The sequence below is a fragment of the Serinus canaria genome, chromosome 3 (assembly GCF_022539315.1).
Source record: "Serinus canaria isolate serCan28SL12 chromosome 3, serCan2020, whole genome shotgun sequence".
NCBI classification, from domain to species: Eukaryota; Metazoa; Chordata; class Aves; order Passeriformes; family Fringillidae; genus Serinus; species Serinus canaria.
Window position 1 is genome coordinate 16,895,970 of NC_066316.1, and position 18,483 is coordinate 16,914,452.

General features: G+C 38.8%; 1 protein-coding gene across 3 annotated transcripts in view; it reads right to left on the minus strand.

Moving 5' to 3' along the window:
* PPP3R1 (protein phosphatase 3 regulatory subunit B, alpha) overlaps positions 1-14,369 on the minus strand; it is a 35,723-nt gene extending 21,354 nt beyond the window's left edge. For 2 of the 3 annotated variants that reach the window (XM_030235553.2, XM_030235554.2), the window contains exon 1: positions 14,138-14,369. In XM_030235553.2, coding sequence (XP_030091413.1) covers positions 14,138-14,140 — 3 coding nt within the window. In that variant the 5' untranslated portion in view covers positions 14,141-14,369. Of the gene's footprint in view, positions 1-3,165; positions 3,254-14,137 lie in introns of all 3 variants that reach the window. The other variant, XM_050972971.1, reaches the window with a different exon arrangement.
* Between the last annotated feature and the right edge of the window lie 4,114 nt (positions 14,370-18,483).

An 18,483-nucleotide genomic window follows, 5' to 3' on the forward strand; every position in this document is an offset into this window, starting at 1 on the left:
TACAGTTACATTTAGGTCACACATTGCTGTCCAACCAATTTAAGGTTTCCTTTAAATAGGTAGAGGCATTTTCCATTTATTGGCAGGCACAATTTCAAAGAGGCCACAACTATCTAGCATAATACATCCACAACTCCCTAGCATCTCTATTACAATTCCACCCAGTAGTTTAAAATCAGTGACACAAGCCAGTCAACATATTCTTCCATTCCACCTTCATGTTTGGGAATTAACTTCCATTCAGATACATAAACTATGCTCTCCCCTACATCTGCCAATCATCATCACTTGAAATTTTGTAGTAACTTTTTCTGGACACATTCAGATACATTTCTTGTAAAGGTTACCAGAAATCTGATAAACAACTGAACTTGTATCAGTGCTCAGCTTTTATGTATGAACTCAGAGGTGAAACCATAAAGGTACAACAGACGGGTCTTACTGTTGTTGTCAGCTATTATTTATATTCTAACTCAATACCTCACCTGAATACTACTAATCAACAGCAAACATCAAGGAAGGCTGTAAGCATTTTACATAGAGAAAAGAGAACACCTCAAGGAAAAAAAAATCATAAACAAAATCACAAAACCAAACTCAGCTTCTTTTAACTTACCTTGGAAAGAAGATTTCAAGTTTTAAATGTGTTACCCCAAAGCAGTCTAAACTTTTAATCGTGCTTCTAAATAAAATACTCTGTGACCTTCAGTACTGAAGGAACTCAAAAAAAGATTAATACCTAATTCTTCAACATATTTAAATTGCAGACATCAGAGATAATGAACCAAGGCAAAGGGGATTGGTGGATTTGGGATTACAGTAGAGATCAAGTCAGGTTAAAGCTGTTACAGCATTCTGGCATTGCTTCTTCCAAGTATGCCGAGTGTTATAATTCCCATTGCCACAATAAAAAAAAAAGTCTTATTTAAAAAACCAAACAAACAGACAAAAAAAAGGGAAAAAAACCCAAAACACCACCAGCTTATTTAACTTATCTTAAGTAAGTGATGATTCCTTAGAAGAGTCTCTCCTTTTGCATGTATGTCAGGTTCCACCACATTCCCTTTCTGGATACAGGAGGCAAGAAAGACTGTCCAAGCCTTAGGAAAAGCCCGCAGTTTACTCCTTAGTCACCATCTAATCCAGTCATGTCTCTGCTCAAGCTTCATCAGTCATTTTAAGGGAAGCCACTTGTCCCCTGGCTGGCAGTTGGCCAGTAACTTCGGCTATGCTTTATTTAAATCCTTCACTGTCCACGGGTCTCTTCAAATGTGAGATATTAATGGCTTAAGGCCATCACAGTCAAGTAACTATTCTAGGATATCACAGGGAAACCCTAAACCAATGAAGCAGAAAACAAAACCAACCTTAGTGATGGCTCCTGTTGCCAAAGCCTCTAGCAGACAGAAAAATTAAAGGAATCAAGAGTGTAACTTACAAGAGGATTCAGCCTTTAATATACCATTTGGCTTTTTTAAGGGAAAAATAACAATAAAAAGTGCATCTACTCAAATAGGATAAAACAAATTTTTAAAAATTTTCATGTTTTGAATTTCAAGTGTTGAGGACTGAAAAGCAATCTATGAAGTCTGTACACTCACAGCAGGGATTATATGATATATATTCATACACATGAATCCCATAGCATTCCCTATCTGAACTCCAATACACTTGCTCAGCTTCCAGCAAAAATCTAGACTTGCATGATCTTGAAGGTATGATTAAGCAGTTGGTTTAATCATAGATCTCTACATGCAGACACAAATAATTACTCACCTGCAGCGTCTCCCAGAAAAAAGTCACCCAAGACAGAATGAGACATAGAGATCCAGTAGAAACAACAAAGAGCAGTTTGCTAAATTGCTTAACAAGAAAGAATGATCAAAGATAAAAGCAGTTTTACTGCAAAGTCCTTTTCCTGAATTTGGAGGACAAAAGAAGCCATGAGGTCAGAGCCTAAACTGATAATATCATTTACTCGGTATGTATGTATTCCCCTAAATCACCTCACACAACTCTAATGCAGACATAATAAAAACCTAAAGGATAACTATATTACTATAAACTTAACTCAATTGTCCCATCTGTAATATGTGAGACAACTTACATTTTCTCTTCCATTTTATGATGTTCCTAATAGAGCTTGCAGTATGTCAGATAGATAATGAAAAGTGCTGGAAACAAACATAGTGAGTTTTCAAAACTAGGTAAGGCAGAGAATAGACTGTGCCACATTTAGAAAACTAACAAATTAATCTTGCTATTTGAAGGAGAAAAGCAAAACCTCGTACATATAAAAATCATAGAAAACAATAGGAGCTCTTATTGTAAAAACCTGTAAAAACACTGCAATCTGTAAATAAAACTTGAGAGAAAAATAGTGACAGGAACAAAAGTGTTAACTTTATGAGCTAAGGTACATTTCACAATTTCATTTCTGGCAGTTCCCAGCTGCTACTCTTTAGCAGCAACAACCCAATCTGCTTATCCAATCACTTCAAAGCTCACATTTCTTAAGCTTGCATCTGAAAAATTCTCAGAACCCTGCAAATTTAAGTGCATAAATGAATAATGAATTCTCAAAAAGCCAAGGAAAGGAGTTTCCCAGAAGGCTTCTGAAGAAACACAACCTTTAGTAGGGGAACAATATAATTCTGCCACCACTAAATGAAGTCCTGATGCAATTAAGAGTTCACAATGGGAAGGCTCTGGAATTAACAGTTTGTTTCTCCACTGCTTCTGAAGGAGTCACAGAAAAATTTGCAAGATAATAATTTATTTGTTCCACTTAGGTTAATATGCTGGTTTCACCTACAAAACTTCTTTCTACATTTACAACACAAAGTGAAGTTTATTCAATTCCCTTAGCTAAAGAGCAGACCATGGCAACTGGTCCTTTTCAGCTTTAAAGACAATCCCAGTAAAGTTCCTCAATCAATCCACCCCATGACCCCATGTGCTGTTACATGGACTAACCCCATGCTAGTAAAAATGAAACCAAGACCATACCATCCAGAACATTTGTGATCCAAGTACAAAACAAGGTAGAAAATACAAACGACTGCAAAAGAATAGATACATCATATACTTTGGAAGTATACAGTGCAAAAGCTTCTATAAGGGGTATGAGAGGAAACATTAAATGAGACTGAAGACTTCACTTACCAACACCCATTTAATCACTTCATTAGTAGGAAGGACTGTGTTGTCCTTCACCTTTTGTTGGTGAATATGAACACAGAAATCCAAGCAACTGCAAATAATAAATTGTGTCACATTCATGTGAAAGAACAACTTCAGATTTGGAAAAGAAAGCTAACACAAAGAAAAAATGAACAAAACTTCATTCAAAACCTTAGGCCAAAACACGTAAACATTACCAGGAACTTGGAGGAACTACAGAGTCCACAATTTTCACCACAAATTAAGATTATACTCAAGCTGTTATTTAGTATATCATACTCTGTCAAATGAAGAAAAGACAAAACTACCCAGAAGAGTTAAAACACTCATTTTTTGATGGTAAAATACTTAGTAGGTAATTAAAGCTCTTTCAGCTTCTCTCCTGCTCCACAACAACTTGAAGATAAAACAAATTTTTCCCAGAAAACAGACAATGCTCCAAACTTCCACTTCAACACAAAGCAATAACGACCTCATCACTGGCTGACCTACATAGAAATAGGTACAGAACAATTACTTTACAAGATTATATTAACTTGACCTAAAGCCATATTGAAATATAATTTGCTGTCTATATTCTCATGAGGCTGCTTTTAATTAGGCCAATTTAATTCTCAGCATTTCCAGTGACTATAAAATGAAAAAAAAAACGAGGAAGTTTCAGCAAGCAGCTCTACAGACTATGCCCCATAAAAACTCTACCAAGTTAACTGGTATTTCAATATACCTCCAAAATTAACAATCAAAGAATCATATTCTCTGTAATACTTCCAAGTCAAGCACTCTTGCCGCTGGATTGACGAGGGGTGTGAAACACAGGCTTTCTTTTCTCTGCATTGTTTTTCAACCACGTCTAGTAGATTGTGGAAACCACAGTCTCTTAAGGTATAAGACCTGCTTGCAAATTTAAACTTCTTTTTGAGTAATCTTCAAAAACCCAAAGGCTATCAATATCTATAGAATCAAAAGTTACCTCTTAAAAATGAGTTGTGATACTCCAAATACAAGAAATGAGTAAATTAAAGGATAGCTCAGCCTTCTGAAGTTTCTGAACTTCTAGATTGGCTTGTACAAAGAAGACATTTAACTCCAAAAGCCTGAACTCCACAGGCAGGAAAAAACCCAATAACCATTAGATCAGTTTCCTGCTACTACACTTCAGCAACGCAGCGAGCATTAAAAAGGAGTAAGAACATTTCTCTTTGCAGAGAGTTTATTTCCAAAAAGAAGAAAAGGAGCTACAGCAGTCACAGAACCCCAAGCAAAGAAAAAAAATCTCAACCCTAATTTCTGCAAGAAATGGCTACAGATCCTTGTGCCTGATTAGGCTGAGAAAAATATGAAAGATAAGAATTTAGCTAGAAATGAAATGTAGCCTGTTGTCCTCTGACAGCAAGTGATGAACATACAAATTACTGTATTTGTTAATACATAATTCTGTAACTAGTTATATATATCCATTAATGTCACATAATTAATGTACTTCTTCCTCATGCAGCTAGCAAAGGTCCCTTGCCACAGACTCTTAACAAACTTGAGTGAGGAAAGTATGGAAGATCACTAACAGTTAGAAAATAAGTTTAGGAGGCTTCTTTTTTTAGGGGAGTTTAGACAGTAGATTCACTGCAAGTGGTATTTATAGAGGGCAAAGAAAATAGCAAAGATATATTAACAGATTATACTGCATCATATAACAGCATTATGATACTTAATGTAAGAGACTCTATTGCAGTTCAACGTAATCCCCTATTCACAGAAACAGTGAGATTAAAAACAGTCAAGAACAACACGACCTGCATATCGTTCTCTACCAATTGATTTTCCTACATTTTTAGATTTCAACAGTGTATTCAGTTGTGTTAACTGCAAAGGGAAAGGCTTTAGGAACAGCTGCACAGGTATTATAAATTAATCTGAAAAGGCCTTAAGCAAAAAACCAAGATGATGCAGTTCTACTGCACACAACAGTTTAGTGCCAGTTTTAACAAACACCCTTGAGTAGGAAAGTGTAAGTACCAATTCAGAAAGTATCAGTAATTCACAAGGCTCTACCACAAGGAGTTAGAACAGAGCCAGGAAAGTCACACAGAGTCAGGAAAGTCAGCATCCAGCACTGCACAGAAACAGGCTGCACAAGCAGATGCTGTCACCAGCTTTTCTTCCCATGTAAGAAACTTAAAAACAGTTCAATACCACTTGGGAAGTCAAAAAGGGAAATCTAAATTTGAAAGGAGATCAACAACTTACAGCCCAAAAGCTGCCCAACAAGAAGAGAGAAAGAGGAAACAGGATGATCAAAAAAAAGATCACAAAGCAGACAAAATGTCATTCAGGCTGCATCACAAAAGAGACTGAAGAACATTGTGAAGAATTGTGAAAATGACACATACCTCAAAACAAAACAAGTTCAAAAATGGGATTTGATTTCACAAACGGACATGAACAAAAAACAACCAAGAAAGCAAAGATGCAGAACTGAGCAAGATGTGCAAACCAAAGGAAGAAGTAGGTTGTGCTGAAGGGGAATTGTTTCAGTTGCACAGAAATAGAACGTGAAATATAAAGATTGTATTCTCAACCTGTTAGCACTAATCTAGTTTTCTCTTTTGCTTTTTTACTAAAGGAAAAAAAACTTAATCAGAACTTGCAGCTGCCGTCTAATAAACGGAAACATTTTAACAAGTTCTGGTTTAGTTTCTGCTATTCAAGGATTCACAAAGAATTAAAATGAATCATATGGTTTGAAAACTGGCCCCACCAACACTATGATCCAAAACAGAGGGATCAAATTCACTGTAATTATCAAGAAATTTACAAAACATTAAACAGGTCTTTGGCATTACCAGCTTCCATTCTAAAGCGAATACTTAATTTCCAGCACTCAAGAATTTTCCACAAATTAGAAACTGGTGTTCTGAAGATGCATTATAAATTTCCAAAGTCTTCCAATTATCACAGATTTCCCAATAAAATGAAAGCAAAATGGAACATAATAAACACACACCCCCCCAAACAAACAAAAAGAAACCAAAACAAAAAACCAAACCAAACAAACAAACAAAAAAAAAAAAAAAAAAAAAAAACCCAAAACCAACACCACAAATGCTTTTTCAATTAAAGTTTTCCCTGCTATGGAATATTTGAAACCTTAAAACAAGTTTTCTTTTTATGACACATGTCATAGAGAAAGTACTGACTATTTTTAGTCATAACATTCTTGATGTCCAGGAGATTGTTAAGTAATACTCAAATGCTATTTAGAAGAATATTTTAAGTTCTCCAGGACAGGAACTGGTTTATTTCTTACAAACAGGAATGCAAATATTGAGTATCACTTTTGCTACAAGCTAGTAATAGGATTCTCAAAGGATTAAATTAGAAGTCCAAACCAATTTCAGTAGCTTATAAACATTCATGTCATATGTTTAAAGAATTATCCAAAATCTCATTACCAGAATAGTTCTAAGACATCTAAACCAAAAATTCACAGCACTTGCTAAAGATTGCTTAATCTTGACAGAACTCAAAGCTTATTAATTGCTGCAATTGACACTAAAACCATAAACAGCTGTCCTGAAAAGCCATAAATTTTCTTAAGTAGTAAATGTACATAAAGTTGTAAATGTATGTAAAAGCAAGCACAAGAGTACATACAATGCAGCACTAGAAAAATTACTGGTATTTATAGGGTCTATAGGTTTCAAAATAAGTCCAGTAGATGCACTTCTGCAGAGCCCAAGGGACTCCCAATAATAATTACCAGTTGCTCACAATCAAGAATCCAGCCCACAGCGCCATGGAAAGACTGACACAATTGTCCATGTAATCACAATCTGTGCACAGAACCACAGGCCACCATTTTTCTGCTATTCACCATCTTATCTCTTCATGTGCCATACTTTCAAAAGTTTGCAGTTTGCAAGCATTAAAGGCAGTATATAATGCATATATATTTGCATACTAGTGTGTAATACAAACTGCAAATCAAAGAACACTTGCAATTTTAAACAAAGTCGTTTAGCAGCTCTTGGTGAAACACTGGGTAACAAGGTTTGACTTGACACAACATTTACTGCACTGCACAGATGCTACACAATATCTCTGAGAAAGTAGATAAAGCTACTAGTAAAACCCATCCTTTGTCTAAAACCAATTTTTCTGGAATCTTTAGGTGTTCTGTCCCCTGCTATAGAGCAGTACACTATTACTACCTCGTTACATTAAAATGCCTACATCTAAACCCACCATCTTCTTATTCTGCTCCATTTTAGACCCCTTTACTCACATGACTTGTTTTCTCACCACAAAAGGGCAACCTGGCCACCTTTTAACTCATCATCCCATTTTTTTCAAGGCCTCTCAAAAGAGAATTTTTCAGAATTGACCTTTAGCAAAACTGAGCTGCATCACTAGAACCGCACTATAATATTCAAGAGTACACAAGATTCAAACTTACTAACCTTTCATATTTTACAAATTACATTTATGTGATTTTTCAATGCATTTCAATGAAATTTGTCTGAAAACAAATAAAAAAACCTAACACCAGTGGTACCTACTACAAATGCCTTAGTCTAATTAATAAAATAAACTGTGTTTTGAATAAAATATTTCAGGAAAACTAACACTGCTTTTATAACAATCACTTGACAAATTTAATAGGTGGAAAACAGGTATTTTAGTTGATACCTCTGAGAAGAAAAGTTTTAGAGTGCCAAGATAGTCTACTTGAGTCAAATATAATAATCAAGTCTATTTATTCATCTGACATTTTTACTACTGCTGCTTAGTAGTTCTCCTATTTATCATAGATTTTTTCCTAGACTTGTTAGCAGATCTACATGCAATCAAGCTTTAATCTAAAAAAAAAAAAAATCTGTAAAGTGTCACTTTAGCATTATCAACAAAATTGACTGATGACTGCTCAACTACGACAGTGCTAAGCCTGTTAGCAGTGGCTCAATACTAAATTAAACTTCCCAAGGGAACATTTTATATACACAAGACTGAAAAGCTGTTCAGTCATCATGCCTACAGAGTACATGAGTTTTCCTTCACAAGCTCAGACCTGAAGCATAGCCATGGAGTTTACTGAAAAAGAAACCCCAACAGCAAACCAAACTAAGCAACTCCATTTAAAGTCCTCTCTGCTAGCCATAGAGTCATTCAGCAGAGGGAATTCAAGCGACATTTTTCAACTTCAGTGATGCTATTCAGAACCTACACAGCCAGCAGTGAAACAAGCTGGTTTTGTCCTTTACCACTTATTCAAAAAAAAAACCCCAAAACATCTCATAAATGCACACAGAAGAGATACTCACAGAGTAACAACAGTGAGGGGGTAGAAAAAGAGTCCTGTAGTTTCCAGCTGATGAAAATAAGGGGTAAAAATCTCCATATTTGTCACAAATACATCAGAGGAAGAAAAAGTTCCACAGCATTTAAAGATGATACTAGGACTGTAGTCTAGTGAGAATCATAGCTGAATCCGCTTTTCCAGTAGATTGGTTTCTTCCCAGAACATATCAACCCTGGGCTTAATTTCTGGGCTTCCTATCTGCTGTCCCATTCCTTCCTATCCTGCCCCTCACAAATTCTGACTGAATTGCTTCCATAAATGTCTTACTACATTTTCTTTCAATTCCTACCTTACCTAAGTTAGGAACTATTGTAACTTTAAGCTGACTCAAGCTTCAAGCTGTGCCTTAAGTTTACTTAAAAATGTTCATCAACACAGACTTTGCAAATATTTACTGACACAATCTGTTTACAGCTCAAAAGCCAAGATTTTTATTGGCAGTTCCTAAGAAATGCTGCCTTTAATCCAACATATTTAACAGGTTTCCAAGACTTCTGTAATGCAGTTAAGGATTATTTCTATCACTAGATTTCTTCCTTAATTGTGGAAGGGAGTATCAACAGCAGGGCCAAATGACTGTCAAGTTACAAGTAAGCCAGACACAGTCTCCAGCCTGTTTTGTATCATCAACACAGTTTTGCCCAAGCAGTTAAAGTACTTTTAGCAACATATAAAACACTGTCTATATGGAAAAAGCCTGATAAAGTATAGCTATCAAATTAAAATTTTCAAGCTACACAAAATGTCAAAATTAAGAAGAAATGATACTCCAGAAATTATTTCACTTGAAAGATGGGGGTTTTATTCTTAGACACACCTGAAATTTAAAAAAAACCCACCTTTCCACAGACTTCTGCCACTCAAATTATATATGTAAGACCTGAACAGAGAGACAAGACACAATTTAAGCTTAGCCCTAAATACATTATTTCATCCAGTGACCAAAAAAATCTAGCTACATCATTGTATTGCATGCACAAATTGTATACACAAATTCTACACCAAGTAGAATATGCTGCTTCTAGTCCTGGACTTTCCCAGAATACCTGAACTAGTATATCAAAAGATCTATCACAGATTAAAAGATGTTGGTGCATGTCCAAGACTCTTCCACTTCATTCAGCACATTAAGGCAATCTCTGCAGCTGATCTGACACTGCCAACGTCAAGATTACTTGAGGCCAATGACAACTAATAAACAGAGTAGCTTTTGCAAGACATAAAAGGCCTATCTCCAGCTCTAATCTCTAAAAGCAGTCACTTTAAGTGGTTAAAACACTGTTACAAAGATGTTGGAAGAAGACAGCCAGTAACTACTGAAGACCATTACATACCCCAAGCCAAATGGACAATGCACAGCACATTGTCTCGTGGCTGCATTTTAACTCCAAATCCCAAGACCCCTAAATTTGTAACAGTTTATTTGATTTAGACATATTTATTTTCAAAGCTACAAACACACACTGCTAGTACCACATACTAATGCTAACTTCTAAACAATAACAAGGACCTAGGATAAGTTTATTACCCTCCCATGACCTCGACCTGTTCCATTTGCAGAACAAGGCTAATATTTACCTGCTTCACAAGAGCACAGCAAGTTAAATCCTTACAGTCTTTGGGAAAGAAAGAACAGATTTAAGTAATTACAACTTGACAAATGACATTACACAGAGAAGGGAAAACAGGCTTGGCAAGGAAGAGGAGGGGCAAGGAAATTGAGAGCAAATTGCTTTCAAGAAGTCACATATTAGCTCAAATTACAAAAAATGTTTTTCCATGAAAACAATTTTTCATCATGATTGCATATAGTTAAACCAAAGTCTTTGGAATCATGGAATCGGTTAGGTTGGAAAAACCTCTGAGATCACTGAGTCCAACTGACAGAACTTTTCGCTCAACTACCATTCAGATTTAAAATGTTTTAGGAGGATACAGTTTTCTATAGTGAAATGCTGCTAAATACAGGCACCAAAAATGGGGAGGGAAAGCAAAACAATTCTTCAAACTAGAAGAATAAAAATCACAGCAATGTGAAAAACCTTATGCAAGATTAATTTATGAATTACAGTAGAACATTATTAAGGACAGCTACAATTTAAAAAAGCTATTTCTTCTGTAACACTGCCAGGTAAGCACCAATTCAGGACCTAGATTAAGGGGCTGGAGTATCTCTCTTAGAAGGAAAGGCTGAGGGAGCCAGGACCTAATCAATATGTATCAGTATCTGAAGGGAGTGTTCCAGAAGGATGGATTAGGCTCTGTGCGGTAGTAAGGAAGAATTTTTTACTGTGAAGTAACCCTGCAGGAGAACAGAACACCCAGAGAGGGAGTCTCCCTCCCTAGAGGTATTCCAGAACCATCTGGGCACAATCCTGCGCAATGCACTCCAGGATGACCCTGCTTGAGCAGGGAGGTTGAACCAGGTGACCCATTGTGGAACCTTCCAACCTGACCCACTCTGTGAGAAGGTAGAAGCAAACAAAGAGAGATGGTTTGGCATAAAAATGTGCATTTCTGCCTCATCTCACTTCCTCGGAAATACCTGAATTACTGAATTCTCTTTTTCTGGCACTGATAGACAGAAGACAGTCCCATCTACTTTAAGATATGAGCAAACCCCACAATTTAGGTGTTATTATTCCACTCCCTTAAAATTTTCCTTTCACCTGCTAAGCCAGATGCCTTAGGTGATGAATATACTGAAGCTTCTGAGGTATGCCCGCTGCAAACTATTTTCCCTTCAACTACTCAAATGTCATTCTCTCTATTGTTAAATTAATAGTTAAACCATATAAAAACAGAATTCTACTTCTATTACAGGAATGGTGAAAAAATACAATTACTTTTTAAAAAGTCTTTTTTCCTCTCCACCAACAGGCTCTATCTTCCTGTTTAGGAATAACTACCTTTTTGTTCAGTTAATAAGCAAAGCATGTAACACCCTCCCTGATAAATAGTAAAGAATTGTTTAAGACGGTCTTCTGGGGTTGTTTTTTCATTTTATTGAAAAAAAAAACTGTTTAGGAGGTTCTTTACTCCAATAATTTAGAACCAGTGTTAGATCAGTTCCGGCTGGAGAAAATGTACCAGAGGCACTAGTATTCAAGTGCAGTGAGTCAAAACAACTGAATAAGAGACTAGTTAAGATGGATGCACGATGTAACATGTTTTGGGTGATTCCTGTAGAATTCTGGGGCTTCTGTACTACATCTATGAAGTTCAAGATCTGGATATGAACCAGAACACAGACCATCCCAAGAAGACAGAATTTATCTAAAACTAAGATCATTTAATACCTTTATTGGTGCTGTTTACCTTTTCCTAGAAAACACTACTCATAGGAAAAACTTGCTAAGTCAACTCTGACAAAAATAGCTTATCAACATTACTTCTATCATTATGTAATGGATTTGTCATCGTATGCTCTGACAGATTATTTTAGAACCGGCTATACCTAAAGATCCAGAAGAACCTTCTTTGACTCACTAGATGTTTTTGTTTTATCTCAAGCTACCTACGACAAACACAACAATGCATTCACCTCTTTTTTCATGATTACTGTCAGCTCTCTCATTCTGCAAGAACATAAAAGAAATGTTGTTTTATACTGTGAAAAAAGACTTTTTCTAATACCATAAGGATTGAAACAAAATGTACTCTGTTAAAACTGAACTCTTTCAATGAAAACATCCCCTGATTAATGACAAAAAAAAAAAAAAGAATAGCAACTTAAATTAAATGCTGTGTGGGTTTTTTGTTAATGTATAGTTTTATATTGATTTTCAGACTAAAAGTCACCTAAGATCAGGTGGCACCAGAACCAGTGTAGTGATACAGCTACAGTAGTGCACTGCTTATTTGAGAAAACAAGCACCTCTACTGGCAGAGATAACATTCATAACATAACTTCTTTTATCCCCAGTATATGTATTTCTACGTTGCAATGCATCATACACAAATACTATTCAGGAAGCAATGAAGTAACGATCAACATTATTACATCATCAAAAGATCATAAGAAAGCTTTAATTACAACTGAACAGATGAAAAAATAATCAAAGGTAATATAATACATGAAAGTTAAGTTCATTAAAGGTTCCTGACACACACATTGGCATCATAATCAAATATTTCTTTCCTTTTATATATGTTAGTGTACATCTGGCAGGTCTTTGAGAACAAAATTTTCACAGAAGATCCAACTACTGGCAGGATGAGCACAACTGTTGTGTGGAAAATGATCACTATTCATGATGATCTATACATTCAAAGTAATAACCAGTACTGCAACCATGGCAAAAGCGATAATTTTTTTAAGCCTTAAATTCATTATTACCTTGTTCTCAAAATATGAACTTTTCTTTTTCCCCCAGTCTTGATGTGCTCCCAACCAAAAACAAAGCTTTATACACTTCAAAGCACTTCTCTAAGTACACATCTATTAAAGTGTACACACAAAACCAGCCTGAGCATGGCACATTAGTTTCTGCCACAACTTTATTTTTTAAAGGAAAGACTGAAATGCCTGCTTAAAAACAAAAGGAAACCCATTTTTGACTTCCAGGCCCTGTGAGGTCTAACGTGCAATGTGATAACCAGCTAGCCTCGCTCTGAAAGGGTTAAAAAAAAAAAAAAATTAAACTACTTGTATTTCTCCAGCGGAAAAACCAAACTACTGCCAGGTCTACCTGCAGACAGGGTACTGGATAACTTAGGTTAAAATAAACGTTTATTAAAAAATAGGGCGTTGATTTCTTGGCAGCGATGAAAAGCAGCAGACACCCCTAGTGTCGACGTAAAATACTACACGACTCCATACTGTATCTCCAGGTTAATTTTACAGCAGAAAAAAGGAAATTTAAACACGTCATGATTGAAAAAGCAGAGCGACTCTCGCGCACACACACACACCTGGACACATCACACTCCCGCAGCCTCAGACCCCGAGTACCCATCGTATGTGAAGTGTCAGCTTTCCGCCCCAGCCCAGTTACAGCGCACATTATCCCGTCCACTGGGCTACGTGCATTACAGCTTTTCGGTCCGCATACGAACAGCACAGCGCTACTTCTGCTGCACCGGGGGCGGGGGGAGAACCCCGCGGAGCTGAGAAACCCCCGCACGGCAGCGCCGCCGAAATCGCCGGAGTTTCGTTTGGAAACGGCTCCGGGGGCCGAGAGTGCCTCCGTGGAACAGACGAGGCGCAGCACGGGCGACGCGAATCCCCAGACCGGGTGGGGGTGAGGTGAGAGGGTGCTGGGGAAGGGAAGGGCCGAGCCCAACTAGCGCTCCCAAGGCGATGGAGGGAGGAGGCGGAGAGCCAGCGGGGTTCCGTGGGCGGCGGAGCAGAGCGGGGGATGCGACCGCCGCCGGGGAGAGCGGAGAAGGAAGCCCAAAGAGCCGCTGGCCCGCTGGAGGACGTGGACTACCCGGGGGCGGGAGGAGCCGGGTCAGGGGCAGGGCAGCGCCGAGGCGGAGCAGTGGTAGGGCCGGGGGGGGGTGGGGGACCCGGCCCGGTCTGGAATATTCCAGCGGGGCGGGAGCGAGGAGGGAGGGAAGACCTAGGGAGGGGAAGCGAGGGAGGGTCCTCACCATGGCGGCGGGTGGGCGTCGGGCGTCTCCCCCTCAGATGAATCCGCCGACCCCGGCCTCGCTGTGCCTTGTCCGGCGTCGCCGCCGCCGTTGGCACTCCCAGTCCGCTCCCGATCCCACTCCCGTCACTGCGGCAAAGGCTCCGCTGACCCGCGCACGGAGCGATCAAGCGAGGGAGGGGGCGCGAGCGGCGCTGGCGCGGGGCGGAGGGGGTGGGGCTCTCACATCCGGGTACTCTTCTGCGCTGGGGGGCGGGGCGAGATCATGACATCATCGGCGGGGTGGGGGAGCTGGGAGCGCAAAAGGGCGGTGAGGCGGTTTTCAGGGCTGGAAGTGATTTTTGAGTCCACTGAGTCCAGCCGTCAGCCCGGCGCTGTTACTCTCATCTCTAAACCGTTAAACTACGTCACCCAGTACCAAGTCCAGGCGCCTCTCAAATACCTCCAGGGTTGGTAACTCCACTACCTCCATCGGCAGTCCGTTCCAATGTCTGGCCCCCAGACCAGAGAAAATAAATCTTTTTTCCTGCTATCTAATCCCAATCTCCCCTGTCGCAGTTTGAGGCTATTGTCTCAGGTCGCCTCACTACAGGCAGGGCAGAAGAGGCCGGACTCCAGTTACTCAGAGAGAGCGATGAGGTACCCCCTGAGCCTTCTCCAGGCTAAGCTACGCCCGGTCCCTCAGCCGCTCCTCACAAGCAGGTGGGGAAAAGGGGATTTTTGGGGCCGCCTGAAGGTCCCTTTTAGTAGGCCTTTTGTGTTAAATGTTAACGATAAAACACAACTGTTTCTTTTCTTTTTGATACTAAACCAGGACTGATCAGGGTGATGGCATACGCCTTTTTTTTTCCCCCTTGTATGATTTGACAGATGAATGTGTGATCATTTTCGGTGCTGGGCCTGGCTAAGTGTGACTGTGGGGCCACAGTGAATGGCTTGAAATGTCTTGAAAAGGACTCCAAAGATGCAGATTTCCTGACCTGGGCAGCAGATATGAGTACAAAAATACCTTAATAAACTCAAAGTTTATTGCTGCTACAGCTACTGGTGCTAACAACAGTTCTCTGTTTGCTCCTTCAGGCCTCTGCCCAGGGAAATGCTCCCTCAGGAAAACTGCCAGAGCTGCTGGTTGTCCTTGTTCTCCCAAACACCCTCTGCTTAGGCTGGTCTCCTTCAGCTATAAACTGTATATATATATATATATATATATATACATAATTATTTTATATATGTGTGTGTGTGTATATGTATGTATGTATTTTTATAAGCTTTGCTGCTTGAGCTTCCTCATGCGACTTCTATGTCCTGCAAAAGGGGGGAAAAAATCCATGGGAGGAAGCTCTGTGCAAGGAGGCATTTGGAAGCAAGCCTTTTAGAAGTGGCTGCTCTCCCTATGTTCTGGCTGTTATTTTCCTCAGGTTGTTAATGTTGTATTGCAAGAGGCTGTCCAGGCTCGAAGCTGCTCGGTAAAGAATCAGAGAGTATTTAGTGTTGGAAGGTGCCTCTAGAGATCATCTAGTCCAACCACCATATTTAACAGGTTTTAGAGTACGGTGCTCCAGTACTGTTAATTTTACAAAACTAAAGGAATTGTGCAGTGATGAGATAATCCTTAAAAGTGCATGCATGTATCTTTGTTTCATGCCAGCTTTTTATCCTGCACAGTCTACAAAATAAAATGTCTGAGCTGAATGCAAACTCAGAAGAAGGATGTAGTCTCAGTAACCCCTTTGAGGCAAGATTTAGGGCAATGCAACTGCTTTGCATAAGTAAGGCTGACCCTCAGGGAGTGATCTCTGTATATTGTGAAGTTTTAAGTAGGCCAGATGACACCTTTAAAAACCTCTATAAAGGATAAAATAAAATAGTTAATAAAGATGGTATGGTTCCACTTTTCCTTTGATGTTTTTGCCTTTCTCTTTTAAATGGGTAAATAATAATTACGTATAGTTGTGTTGATACTGCCAAAGAGAAGACTTGGTACCATGTTGATGTTTTTCGGGCATTTGTTCCTTGGCTCTCAATAGCTAGACACTTTGACAGGGAAATGCAAATTAATTCTGTCAAGGTGAATGGTGAGCTAATTCATAGGAGAGGACTGGATTGTTGCTTTAAGACCAGGTTATTTTTTAGGACCACAGCTGAGAGCATGAGCTTTCCAGTCTAAAATGGAATATCCTCTCCCTTCAGCTCCTTCTGGAAGAGGAACTGCCTCATCACTGTTGCCCTATTAGTGGGAGTCTGAGTTGATCTAAGATTAACAAAGGTTACCTTTAGAGTGCATGGAGGAACCTGAAATCTTGAAATTAAATGCACAAATGCTAAGAGGAATGGGAATCTCCCATAGGGAGGTCTGCTCAGGGACCTACACAAATGAAGGATGACTGTGGAGTTCAAGAATAGATCAAAAGTTGTTCTGTTCTAGAAGACTGAAGCAAAGCAGAACAATAAATGTGCAGTTCTTAGAAACTGTTCATGACTGATGAATGCTCTGTTCCTAAACTGATATGCAGCAAGGGGGAAGCTTTAGCAGGAAGAACCAAGAGTGGGTCAGGGAGATTGCACAGAAAAGTCTGGCAAAAGTAACTAAGTGAAGCTGATAGTGATGAGTGAAACTGAACGGTGGTAATTTGCACCAGAAAAAAACAAAACAAGCACTAAAACAGAAGTGTAAGATGTGAGTTTATAACAAATCAGCAAAACAAGCTGGTAAGAACTTGGGCCTGGCCACAGTGGGAAAATGTGGCTGTGGGAAAATACATCAGAAAATGGTCTGGTCCAGGGAAGGAATTTTCTGCCTGTTTTTATTAACAGATTACAGATGGTTAGGATGTCTCTTCTTTTAAGGGACAAAAACCCTAATTGATAGGATGTCTAGGGATAAAATATTCCTAGATTTCACTAAAAGCTAGCATTAAAGCTGACTGGCCTCTAGCCAAAAAATAATAACTTGAGGAAAAGGAATTCTGATGTAAAACAGTCTTGCTCCTTGCATCTCTGTCATTGCAGCTGTATCTACAGATGTAAATCTGGAGTAAAAAAATCAGCTACATGAAATAGAAAGAAGCTAGAATTTCTATTGAATAATGTAATGAGATTAAAAGAAACAGAAATGAGGAACATAATACCTTATTTGTTACATTTTGAGTTCCAAGTAGACAGAGCCAAGAACTTAGGAAAATATGATTTTAATATCGTGATGCAGTTATGTCACTGCTAATAGTTTTGAACCTCTAGATGCAGTACAAAGAAGAACTAGTGCACTTTTAATTCCCTTCTGTTTGAATGTGTCCAAGTTGCTTTTCTTTTATATCTAACTTCTAAAAGAAATAAAAAATGAAAGATGGTGTTTATTAGTGTGTAGGTAAGAGTCTGTAGAAAACCATGATTTGCATTCGATGCTTTGCTTATGGTACCTGTATTTCTGACTAATATTTTTGAAAATATTGATATGTGATTTTTTTTTTTAGAGTAAGAGTCAGACATTGCTTTGTCATTTTTTGCTCGAAGTAAAGCTCATCTGCAGCATAATTACAACCATTCAAACTAGGATCATAACATCATGGAATCATTTGGATTGGAAGGCACCTTTAGGGGCCACTTAGTCCAGCCAAGGGGTCACCTATGTCCAGCATAAGCAGGGACGTCTTCAACTATACCAGGTTGTTTAGGGCCTGGTCCAATCTGACCTTGAATATTCCTAGGAATGGGCCTTCCACCACCCCTCTGGGCCACCTATTTCAGGGTCTTACCACCCTCACTGTAAAAAACATCTGTCTCCATGTAGATGGAAACTGATAAGGCTACAGATAGGTAAATGTGTAAACTCTGTGTCTGTTTGGGATCTTCAGTGTTGTTAACTATTGTGATGTGGCTTGCACAGTGCTTGACCTAAAGCCTGGAAAGTAGTTTCTGTGCTGCTGCTTGTGTGTCTGAGGTATAGCTCATTTCATAGCATGTTTCTTTGAAAGTGCTATTTGTGGTGCTCTGTCTCAAGGTTTTGAGGATTTTTTAATATCACATGTGTCTTTGATGTCCTGAGCATATTCTTCTTAAACTTGCCTTGCGCTACTCTTCATATAAACATTCCTGACTCATAAACCTTGCTGGATGCAATTTGTCAGCATTCCCCTCTTTGTTATCCCAGGGTTAGGGCTGCCACCTAATTAAATAATCTTCTGTCCTGACCCTTAACAGGCTGTAAGCAGCTTTCCCAGCAAGGCAGGTAAACTCTTGGGACTGAGTGCAATAAAGCTTGAAATACAGTATTTTTAAGCATGTTTGTGTCTTTGTATGTAGTAGTGATTAATAAAAATCAATAAACTCTTTTTCTTCTGTAATTCTGTA